Source organism: Panonychus citri, unplaced genomic scaffold, assembly GCF_014898815.1.
Source record: "Panonychus citri isolate SS breed McGregor unplaced genomic scaffold, ASM1489881v1 Contig00011, whole genome shotgun sequence".
Taxonomy (NCBI): Eukaryota; Metazoa; Arthropoda; class Arachnida; order Trombidiformes; family Tetranychidae; genus Panonychus; species Panonychus citri.
Genome location: NW_026515416.1, coordinates 890,237 through 902,932, shown reverse-complemented (window position 1 = coordinate 902,932; position 12,696 = coordinate 890,237). Strand labels below are relative to the sequence as shown.

General features: G+C 27.3%; 2 protein-coding genes across 4 annotated transcripts in view; one reads left to right on the top strand and one right to left on the bottom strand.

The window, feature by feature from the left end:
* LOC128392213 (putative uncharacterized protein DDB_G0277255) overlaps window positions 1–3,205 on the bottom strand; it is a 48,214-nt gene extending 45,009 nt beyond the window's left edge. Inside the window, exon 1 of one of the 2 annotated variants that reach the window (XM_053352207.1) lies at window positions 2,346–3,205. In XM_053352207.1, coding sequence (XP_053208182.1) covers window positions 2,346–2,406 — 61 coding nt within the window. In that variant the 5' untranslated portion in view covers window positions 2,407–3,205. The remainder of the gene's footprint in view (window positions 1–2,345) is intronic. The other variant, XM_053352198.1, reaches the window with a different exon arrangement.
* LOC128392260 (60S ribosomal protein L27a-like) lies at window positions 2,755–12,094 on the top strand. 2 transcript variants are annotated; one of them, XM_053352267.1, is made up of 3 exons: window positions 2,755–2,758; window positions 11,430–11,493; window positions 11,614–12,094. In XM_053352267.1, the coding sequence occupies exons 1-3, from the start codon at window positions 2,756–2,758 to the stop codon at window positions 11,997–11,999; spliced, it is 453 nt and encodes a 150-aa protein (XP_053208242.1). In that variant the 5' UTR covers window position 2,755; the 3' UTR covers window positions 12,000–12,094. The 2 variants fall into 2 exon arrangements, with proteins under 2 accessions (XP_053208242.1, XP_053208234.1); XM_053352259.1 differs by lacking the exon at window positions 2,755–2,758 and adding an exon at window positions 11,179–11,331.
* Window positions 12,095–12,696: the final 602 nt, after the last annotated feature.

The following is a 12,696-nucleotide window of genomic DNA, read 5'->3' as shown; positions in this document are numbered from 1 at the left end:
AACGTTAATCATCATCACCATAATAATTATCAACCATCCTTACAAGTGTATTGAATTTATCATTAGGAAAGGATGTTCAATTTTTGAGATTGGTTTTCATGCTGGACAATATTATTCATTTAGAAAACCGGATCAATTAATTAAAGAAAATTAAAGAGTCTAAGAGATACTCGGACTTTCAGCCTTTCCCATCATTGAGCTCATGGAAGTCATTACTTTTTTTTCCGGCTCAGTCTGAGTATTTCTCTGAGGGATTTCAATTGGTCAGTAAGTTAATAAGTAGTATGGGTTGACTGATTGAATAAACGAGCGATAATTGATGTTAACAGTTTGATTTTGGTTAAATGATTGACCAATTGTTATGGAAGATAGGGAGAGTCATCTTTATCATAATAACCATCAATTGGGTCAAACGATTTAGTTTACTATTGATTAGGATAACCATAAATTGTTGTATTGTTACAATTTAAGTTAAATGGACAAAAATCAAATGTAACTTACATGTAAATTGTACTGATTGTTGCCCTTGAGGATACTTAGTTAAGGTCGATACAAATGGTAAGTTATTAATAAATAGAAAATCAAAATAAAATGTTTACAATTAAAAGTGATTGTGATGATACACTTATTTCTTATCAATTAGTTTTAATTGGGATGTGAAATAGATTAATATTGCTAATTATATTTTCATTACTTTTTGCTTCATCTTGATTAATTATTGTCTAAACGACGATTGACATTGCGTGAGATAATTGATCAATTGTGATTATCAGTAATAAAGTGATTTCAGGAATCGGGAAAAGTGAAAATCAAAAGTGAATACAACAATTAAGCAACAATGCAAAAAAGTAACGTCAACAATTTACAGTTTTCCTTATTTAATATTTATATTTGATGATGCAAATTGATTGGCAACCTTGATTATTATCATCAATGACCCTTTTGTATTGATTTAATTGTTGCAACAAAGAGAGAAAAACTTTCAATCACAATTTAAATTGAAAAAAAAAACACATACACCAACTGATGATTTAAGGTGATGAACAATTTAGTGTCTTATTGACGGAAAGAAAATTAACAATTAAAAAAAAAAGTTCTAATGGTTAGTCATCATTATCAAGACTCACTTGAAAGTTAATTTTCATTCAAATTTATCGATGAAATTAACTAAATTGTTGAACTTAAAAATATTGACACCTACTCTCATAACTGATTTATTATAAATAAGAATCTTTTTTTTTCATGATAATCAAGTTTCAGAGCGGAAGGTAAGGTTGAATTTTTTGCTTCAGAATTAACTTGATTAACTGATGATGGAGAAAAAATTGATTGGATATTCAGTGAAGTTCAATTGCAATTTAAATAAGTTAGTTAGGTCATATAATTCGTATTAGAACAGCAAGAATATGAAGAAGAAAAAAAAATGGTAATGATAAAATAATGTAACTTGTTAATGTATTAATCTAATAACAACAATTATTGAATCTTCAGAATTTACAATTAACTTATTTTCATTGATCTCTTTTAATAAGATTAAAGGCTTTATACCTGGAGCACTTTGTCAGGTCATTTAAATCAATCTTTCTCTTTCGATTATTATTTTTTTTTTTTACTTGCTCTTAATCGTAATCGATTTTTTTTTAATATATATCCAATAACATTTATCTTAATAATTAACCTTTATCAACTAATATCATCCTCATCTTAAACTTCATCATCTCATGTATCATCGCTCTTCTCATCACCTTGCATAACATTGAACATATATACAAAGTTATCTTGATTAAGGGTAAACTAAATTGCAATCACAATCAGATTGGTAAATAATATTGATGAGTATATGATAGTGATAATAATAATACACTTTTAAGTGATTTAAATTAAGTGAGAACAAGCAATTAATCAATAATAACAGGTATAAGAGAAAATGAGAAGTAGAAGAAGAAGAAGAAAAAAAAAGGTTTGGCTGATTCACTAATCACCACTATAAGTAAAAGGGAATAAATCAACAAATCACAGAGTAAATTATGATGACAATTAAGATGCCAATCAGAAAGAGATAATCATAGAGTGATGAACAGGAATAGTAATACAGAAAAAGAGAATATTACGTTTTTTTCTATTCTTAAATCAAGAAAAGTTGAACAATTAACTGAATCGGATCATGAGGATTAACTAAGCGTTAGAATTCAATTTGGATTTTATATTTATCTTAATGAAAACGATCAATTGGAAGACAATTGAAGATTAAATAAGTAATTAAAGGGGAAAAGCTAATAAATGATTCAACAGAAAAACAATTATATGATAAATGAAAATTATATTAATTGTTTATAATTACTTACCGAATATTTGATTAATTGATCTGATTACATCCCATGTTTCATTGAACACATTAACATCCATTATGATTTATCCAAAGGTAAAAAAAGTCGACAAGTTAAAAGTAAATTAGTAAAAATGGATTAGTTTATATAAAATTGTCGTTGATTGGTGTTACACAATTGTGCAGAAAAAAAGTTGAATGTTTTGCGAAATGTCAACAAAATTGAATTAACACAAAAAAAAAACGCACAAAATAATTATCCAAATTGTAAAAGTAACGAGCAAGTTGATGATATAAACAGATGATGATGACACAATGACGATGAAGAGATTAAGATGGAAGAGAAATTTAAAGATTATATCAAAATGCGAGAGAGACAAAGAAGTGATTACCAATAATGTCAATGTGAGAGAAACAAAAGTTAACAAAATGGCTGACAAATTGATTAATCTCTGTTAAAGTCTCTTCCTCCCATTGGTTTGAGATTTGATTGACACATAAAAGTTTGATGAATATATTTAGGAGAAAACCAAACGATGAAATAGAATAAAATAAAAACAGAGAATATTATTAATATACTAACACAATTGAATAAGATGAAAGAAATTTAATTGTTGCAGTTTATCCAAAATTGTAGTTGTTTGGGTAACGATTAAAAGAGAGAAACTAAAAAAACTAGTGAACATAATGAGAGAAATCAAGTTTTCACTTTACTCTCTCTTTCTTTCTCACTCACCATTTTTCTTTCTTTTTCTTTCTCTCTCTCTCTTTTTCTACTCTTTTCGTATCATCACCTTTCCCTTTCGAAGGTTCACTTAACGTCGCTGTTAATTAACAATTAACAATTAAAATCACAAGAGAAAACAGTTAATTAAAGCAAACAATTGAAGAGACAAATTGATTAAGAGAGAAAAGAAAAAAACATTTAATAGAATTTGAAAAATATTCTTTTTCATTGACCAATCAGCGATCACCGAATCAACGCCATCTGTTAGCTCATTTGGAAACTTATCGAACTTTTTTTTTTAATTTTTCGATAAAAACAATTAACTTGATTAATGAATTGTACAAGTTGAAAATGCTAATTGTAATAGAAGATTTAATTTAGCAAATATTATTATTTACTTTATAATTTGATCATTAAATGTTCAATAACTTCTGTGTGATCATCTTTTGATTAATTGTTAAAATTGTAACTCTTGAAGTTTATTGTTACAATTAAAGTTATTAGATTGATGATCAATTGAATTAATAACTTGTTTAATTATCATTAGAAGAAAGTTGATTTAGTTAGTGAAAGAGATAACCTTGAGATTGATAGTGAAATAGTTATGATATTATTTAATTAATTGTGGTAAAAATGAATCAATTGATTTACAAACATAATCAATGATCAAAAGTTAACAGTTAATTTAAATTCATTGGGATAACTTTTTTTTTTTACTTCTTCTTCAGGTAAATCTTACCTGCTGAGATGAATTAAATGATAATTTAAACAAGTTTCCATCCATAGATTAACATAGATTCAATTTACCTGGACAAGTTTAATTCAGTTTGAGAGGAAGAGAAAAAAAAAAGTTTCAAAGTGAATTTAAATTAACAATTTAAATCAATGTTGATCATCATTTAAACAACTAAATCATCATGTTGAATTTATGGGAACAATTAACTATTAGAAAATCAGTGTTAATATGTATCTCATTAGTTAACTGGTGTAGGTCAATTCTTACAGGTTAATCATGATTAACTTATCATGATAATCTCTGAACTTTTTTCATCCTCTTGATTGTTAATTGTGATGATTAACAATGAATCCTGGTATTTATAACACACCTTATTTACCTGTTTCTTTTTTGTCTTATTCATAATAACTATGGTCTGACATAGTATTCAGGATGATTAAGATGATGATGAGGATGAAGATGAGGATGAAGATGAGGATGAAGATGAGGATGATTTGATTAGATGGTAAAAGTTGAATGGGCAGTTTGTAAGTGAAAATATTTCTGAGTAACGGTCAATGATCTTGGTTGGAAAACAATTATTTCCATCATCATCCTCATCATCATTATCATCGTTTATTATTATTGGTCAACAATGTGAGAATATACAATCTAGTTTATCATCATCATCATCTTATCCTCATCCCAATCATTATCTTTTATCATCATCGTTATTTTGTATTATCTATCAACAGAAATCATCTGATCAGTTTGACCCAATTTGATTTGGTGAAAAATTAAAATTCTAGGTTACAATTAATTTGCCGCATTCTAAATAGTCTAATCATTGTATATTTGAATTTAATTTGATTGTGATTAACTTAAATTGTCATTCAGATCATGTTATTTACATCATGATGCCACTAATTTAATAACTAATCATTTGCAATCGTTAAATTAATTGCTATTATATTGAGATGATTTCAAATTGTTGTATTGTTTAGGTTTCGTTTTAATTGGAAACAATTGGATTAGTGTTTTTTTGGATAATCAAATTAAGTTGTTAATTTGATCATAACTTTGGGTTTTTAAATAGCCAAGGTTAAATTGTTGATGAATTTATCTCTAATATGAAGTTAATTGTTACCACTAAATTGTTTAGGACTTAATTTTAATCCAGTTAGTGATAGTTAATTTATTTTAGGAATTAATTTCAATTTCGTTGATTGTTAATTTTGTTTCAAGGTTTTGTTTTTGTTTTTGTTAATTTTCACTTTAATTGTAATTTTAATTGTCAAATGGAAATCATATTTTACTGATTAGTATGATTCAAATGATTGAATTACCAGACAATTAACAAGTTAAATAATGAAAGTAAAATGTTGTAATAATAATAAAACTCAATCTAAATTGTAATGATAACACTTTTAGATTGTTGGTTAATTGTGATGATTTACAGATTGTGATCATTGATTAAAATGCTAATAATCATGAAATTAGCAAACCAATCCTGTAGACAATTAAACAATATAACAGTTAATTAACTAATCAAGTAGTTAACCAAAAATAAGAGTTTACGATTTGGTAAAATGGTTAACAAAAGTTTCAGATTAAAATCAAAACAATTTATTAATTGTTATAATACAATAATCTAAAAAAAGTATACACGATGATTAAAATAATTTGTTGATTAACAACAATTAATTGTTAATTATTGGCTTCATTTTAAAGGTAAAACTGTTTAATTAACTTGATTGTGTTGAGATTTAGTATTGACATTAAACTTGATTAAAATAAAATTACAACAATTTGATTTGCGTTGATTTATAATTATGATTAAGTTTATCGATTATGGATTAACCATTAATTGCAATTTATATAATTTTAGATGATATTAGGGATAATAGTGTACAGTTAATTGTAATTAACTTTCGTTGATTGTTGTCCCGCGAAAAATATAATATTACAAAAGTTAATTGAATCAACGTTAATTTTAGGGTTTAACCTTAAGTTCAATTAACTTTGATTCTCATTTAATTCAAAAGGTAGACAGTTAATTGTGGGATGAAGATGATTAAAGATCATGAATAGGTGAGGATGATTAAGGATTAAGGATAAAGATTAAGAGACTTGGATGCGGAAATTAGGAGATAGTTAAACAGTTGATTAAGATTGAACATTGGATAATTAGTCTATTAAATTGATTTCTGAATTACAATCAAGGTTATTTCTTGGCCTAGGGTTAGTTCACTGGGTTTAATTGTTAATCAGTTAATTGTTGTCAACTGTTTGAATCTAACTTTCTCTTACTTTCTTTATTATTTGTATACAAAAATAGATGTTGGATTAAGTTGATTGTTGTAGGTTATTAAGTTTGGTTGAAAGTTAATCACGAAAAACTGATTAACTGAATATGATGATCATCTGTTCATCTTTTACCTTGTTAGGAATTAATTGTTTACCTTTTACCTTGATTGTTGTTTTGATTCATGATTTGAGCAACAGGATTTCAAAGATGATGATAGTTACTTATATTCACATGGAGAGTGGGTTTTTGTTGCTGTTAATTTTCATCATCTTCATCAGTTTTTTTTTAGATGATGAGGATGATCAGGATGATATGGTTACAGTGGGTAAAGAAAAGTTGATGAGAAAGTGAAAGCACACCTTTATTTACATAGAGAAAACAAGAATTAACTAGTTTTTCACTCGTTCGAATTTTTTTTTCCTTCTATTGATGAGATAATATTATCTCCATGATAATTCATCCTCATCATTTGATTCAGTTTGGATGATGATGATTGTCATCCATTTAATGTGACTTTACAGGTTGTGGTTTGGGTTTTGTTTAATCATCAATCGTGATGAAGATAAAGATGAGGATGATGAAAGAGAAAGTGGGAGAGGGAGAGAGAGAGAGACTCAAAATTGTGACTGATGATGAGGATGAGAAGATGATATCAATCAAGTTTACTTTCTGAATCTATTGGATTGGATTAGGAAAATGAAAAATTTACTCTAATCTTATTCAATTGGAAAATTTATTCCCTTCAGCATTTTAATCATCGAATCGTTTGATTCCTTTGTTGATTAATTATTTGTTACAATCAGTAAATCACTAGTTAATTCAATTTGAGTTTGATAAGCAATCAACAGTTTAATCACTTTCACTATCGGATTTAAAATCAAATTGATCAATTGATACTTACTAATGATTATTAGCTGATCCATTTTTTTGTTTGTTTCATTAGTTAATTTAGTTGTTACAAATTGATGATAATCAATTTACCCTTAAGGCTTAAATTGGGAAAAAATTAGTTAAAAGTTTAATTATTCATTTGTGTATTTACATTTTATTATTATATAAAGATGTTAATTGTATACAATTAACTTTTCTTAAATGATTAACCAACAATTGAATGCAAAATTTTCAAGTTGTTTTCTTAATAAAAAAAAGTTACAATTAAAATCATCTAATGAATTAAAATGATGATTAAAAAGTAAAAGTTATTAAAGTATCAGATTATTAAGTTAATCATAACAAACTGATAATAATAATAGTTTAGTTAATCAACCTATCAATCGTAAATTAACTAAATCACTATCAACTAATTTTAGTTATAATAATAAACAATTTAAGAAGCAAAAATTATTAGTGAAAAAAAATTGAAAGTTTCCGTTCAGGCCACTTTTTAAAGATCAACCCGTTACACCGTTGAGATGATATTTATATCTATCATCATCTCATCATCTTCATGAAAGTTTTGACGAGACACTTTCATCCTCATCATCGGGAAGATACAGAGAGAGAGAGAGAGAGAGAGAGAGAGAGAGAGAGAGAGAGAGAGAGGTCAAGGGGAGAAAGAGACTTTTTCAATTTGAAAGCGATCTTCATCTTCATCCTGATCCGCACCCAATTAAGGGTGAGTTCAGGATGATAAAGATGAAGATGATGATGATGATGAAGATGCTTTTACTTTCGAGATTAAATTGTGATCAATTCCCGTTGAGAAAATTGAAGATTCATCGTACTACCTGAAGGAAGCCGTCATCATCCTCATCATCCTCATCATCTTAATCAGTTGATCCACTTTTACTTTATCATCTTAATCATCATCGTTGTGATGTTATTATTATCAATATCAACTCGATCAATGGCCGAAGACAATGATTCTTGATTTTAAATTGTTATCAACTTAATCATGATTAAATTTCATAACAATAGGCTCTTTTTTATGTGTTTGTATCTGGTTTGTTGTTGTTGTTAATTATAATCAACATGTTAATCATTATGATGATGAACACGATTTAATTTGATTTGATTTTTTTTTAATTATGATTTTCTTGTCTTGATTGTTATCAACTGGATTAGTCTTTAGTATTTATAGTTTTGTTGATAGTTAATCATTTATTTAATCATCTTTTTGATTCATAAATTGTAAGTTTATTTTATTGATCAATTTTTTGGTGACTGATTTATTGATTCATTGATTTTAGATTTACTTTGATTAAGATTAAAGCTTTTAATTGATATTAAATCATTTCTCTTTCATTTTAATTGTGATTTTAATCGCAATTTTATTTCCTTAATTTTTGGTTGGTTTTTTTTTCTTCAACAATTTTAGATAATTTAGATTTCGATTGATTAATTAATTGTTGGTGTAACGATCATGATTTATGATTATTTTATAAGCCTGATGATTAACATTTAATTAGCCGCAAGGTGAATGTAAATTATTGACAATTTGTTGATCATTTTGGTTGATTATGTTTGGTTAAAAAAAACTTTTCTTTTTTTTCTGGATCCGGTTTTTTTTAATTGTTGATTGTTGATCACGATTACCAATTTAATTTAGTTGACTAGTAAAATGATTAATTGGTTAGCTAATTAGTTGACTTAATTTTGTTTTTTTTTCTTCAATAATTAAGATACAAATTGAATTATGTTACTTTTTTGTTCACCATTGACCTCAAATTGTGATATCAAAATTGATTCATTTAATTGTGTTTATATTGTAATTAACCATTGAGAGGAACGATAATCAACTCATTAAGCTTTCTAATCACAATTAAAGTTCATTGATTGTGTTAATTAGTGGAAGATGATTTTAACCAAGGTCAATTAATAAACTCCTTCTGAAATTATTATCATTAGACTTTAATCGTTTTCTTTGATTGTGATTAATTAAAAGTGTGAAAATTTTCACAGTTTCTATTAATTGATAATCCAACTAACCTTTTATCAACAAATTGTTACAATTTAATCACAACCACACACTTACAATTTAGGTCAATTTAAAGGTCCACCAAGTTGATTATGATTTGATTGTTGGTTGATTAATTTTAAATCATCATTAAAGGGTTAAGTTAATCAACATATTCATGTTAATCATCTTGATTAACTACTTATGTTACAATATAAAAATAAAAATTACGATAAATTTACCAAAAAAATTATGATTAAGATCAGATCACTTTTTAATCATCGTGATTTGAATCAGTAAATCACTGTCAACAGTTAATTTAATTTCTTGACATTAAAACGGTTTGATGATTAACAAAAAATCATTTCCCTTTTTGATTGTTAATCAAAAATGAAATTGGATTAAAATTTTTTTCTGTCTGATTGTCAAGAATCAAATCCCAATGTTAAGCTTTGCAATTAACCATTTGATTTATAATTGTGACAATTTACTTTCAAATATAATCATGATTTAGATAATGATCAATAAGATTAACACTGAATTGATACAATTTTAATCACAATTGAAAATGTAACAATTTATAAACTTTTTGTTTTGTTTCTCATTCTCTCTCAAGTGATTAACTAATCAATTCAGTTTCTATTATTGTTAAACTTAATTTACTTTTTTAATTTCATTTTTATTTTCTGTGTAGGTTGATTGTTGCTGTTGATTAACATTTTATCATCTTCATCAGGTTGATAATCACCATGATTATCAGTTAATTTAGTTGGATTATGGCTTCTTCTTGATGATCATTAAGATTAGCTTGATAATTATGTTGATCGTAAATGATTAACATCGTAGTGTGAAAATCGTATCAAATTGATAAATATTATACAAAATTAACGGGTTAATATATAGTTTATGATAAACATTATCATGGTATCATAAATATAAAATTGTTAAATCGCTTCTGTTTAATTGCAATCAGATAATTAAGTTGATCATAAAAATAAAAGGTTAACAATATTAGATTTCAATGTGGGTGAAAATTAGGATAAAAGTTAAGTATTAAGATTATTACAACTAATTAATATCTACCATGGGTAAATGAATCAATCAGAATTCATAAATTAACTCTAATCAACTTCAATAATTGTTTAATTGTTCAATCATTGAACTTCAATGAACGGGAAGGCTCAAGATATGTCCATAAGCTCACTAATTACACTTTCAGCTGACTTTTTTCGGCTAATAATTCGCGGCTTTTTAGGAAAATGATTTAATCTAAGTGATTAATCCAACAATTTAAGGTTGTTGTTTAGATTTGTTCTTATTATTATTGTGATTACATTGACTAATCGGAGGAAGAGGAAAAAGTTAAATATTCTTAATATTTAATAAGTTTGACCCTCAGATTTTACACTTTCACTGTTAACACTTTCAACTAAATTATTAATAGTCACAGTATTAATTTCTCGATGGTTTTCAACCTCATCAACGACAATTTCACGCTGACGTCTATTGAAGATAGAGCTTCCTACTCGGAAAGGTCGGTCAGCCCTTGTAAAAAGGAGACACCTACAAGCGTTGGGTCACTCGAATTACAAATCAATGAAGTACGTAGCTACGATAATCGATATGCCCAGCACCTGATAAGGTCAAGTTTCGTCTACGGATAGTTATGGCTACCTTTGGATAATCTTTGGACAAGTTTTTCTTTGATGTTTTCTCCAGTTTTCGAGTATTCATACCTCAGACTCGAGTTATGGAAATTTGAGCGATACTCAATTGTCATATTTTAATATCAAGATCATTCCGATCATTTTGTTAAGATACAGTTTCAAGGTTACTTAATGGTCAGAATCAAATTTAGACTCAATGTTGAGGCCACTAACGAGATAACAACTTTGGGACATGTTTAGTTACAGATAAATACGTTTTTGATTCGGAAGCCTTGACATTCAATTTTCATTAACTTCAAATCATATTTCACTTATTAAAACTTAAAGTTCAAGTAAAAATGATGAAAAAAGCCTTAGACCTACACGAATAGAACGAAGATCAAGGTAATTAAGTTGATTTAATTTATCCAAAGCAAAGGTTCACTCGTTCTCATAATTGTTGATTAATTGTCAAATCATTTTCTTCATTTTCATTTTCATGTTCAATTTATTTTCCATTCTTAAATTTATATACGATCCCTCGAATTCGCAACTTGCGCCATCTAACGTTTTCTTTTGGAAACTTTGAGTGAATTTCCGTTTCCTTTGTTGTAGATCAATTTTGTTTGAGTTTTGTGCATTTGGTGAATTTAATTAGTTAATTATTTTCTAGTTTGGATTATAAAATTTAATTTAATTTCTGTTACAAAATGGTAAGTGCATTGGTTATGTTTCTTTTGTTGGGCAGTTTGTTTTCGTATTGGTTTTTGATTTGTTGTTTCAATTTGTTTTTCTTTTTTGCTCTGTTTAGCCAACCAGATTTAAGAAAAGCCGAAAATTAAGAGGCCATGTTAGCCATGGTCATGGACGTATTGGTGAGTTTTTCTTTTGATTGTTTAATCAATTTGTTGTCTACTTACAGATTGTGTTGAATCTGTTGTATTGTTTTGCTTGGTTTTGGTATTAATTTGTGTTTCTGTCTATCAATTGTTCAGGTAAACATCGTAAACATCCTGGTGGTCGTGGTAACGCTGGTGGTCAACATCATCATCGAATAAATTTTGACAAATACCATCCAGGTTATTTTGGTAAAGTTGGTATGCGTAATTATCATGTACGCAAAAATTCATTATCTAACTTCTGTCCCACCATTAATGTTGAAAATTTATGGTCATTGGTTGGAGAGAAGACAAGGAAAGAACTTTCTGAAGATAAAAGGAAACGAGCACCAGTTCTTGACGTTGTTAAACATGGATTCTTCAAAGTTTTAGGAAAAGGTTCCCTTCCAAGTCAACCAATTATTGTGAAAGCCAGATTATTCAGTAAAGAGGCTGAGGAAAAGATCAAAAAAGTCGGAGGTGCTTGTATCCTCAGAGCGTAAAATAAATACACCTTTTGATTAACATGCGATTTCTCAGCTTGTTTTCTTTAAATACAATAAATTTGCTTGGAAAATAAGTTAAATCTACAACTAAACATGAATGAATCACGTCTATTTTTTCAAAGAATTTTTAATTAGCAAATTTTGAGAAATATCTTTGTACATTGTTAGATGTTTTGATGATAAAGAATCAGAAACTATTCTATTTCTCCAATGAAGTATAATTGAGAAGCTTTTCAATCAGATCAACGTGACCCAATAACATACGACGGCAACAATATCGTTTCAACCCAAGAGCATCCAAAGCATCACTTAAATTGTAGCAAAGATGAAAAAAAAACAATCAAAATTAACCAACAATGGAAGAAAACAAAAATGAATCAAAATTCAAAAAATGGAAGAAAAAAAAACTCACCCTTCTGTATATTCAGCTTGTAATAGTCCCAAATAAGATTCCCATTTGTTACCAATTACCTTTCCACAAGTGAAACATCTGATTGGAATGATCATGATTACTAAATTACCACCAAATTGTCTACCAAAAAAAAACGAGAAAATTAAACAATTAAAAAAAAGATAAACAAAACATTTCCATTAATGTTCTCAACATAAAATGGAAAAAAATGGACCAACAAACAACAACAGAGAACAAGCGATGGAAAGAAACTGACCAGTTGATGGAACATTTGATTAAAAG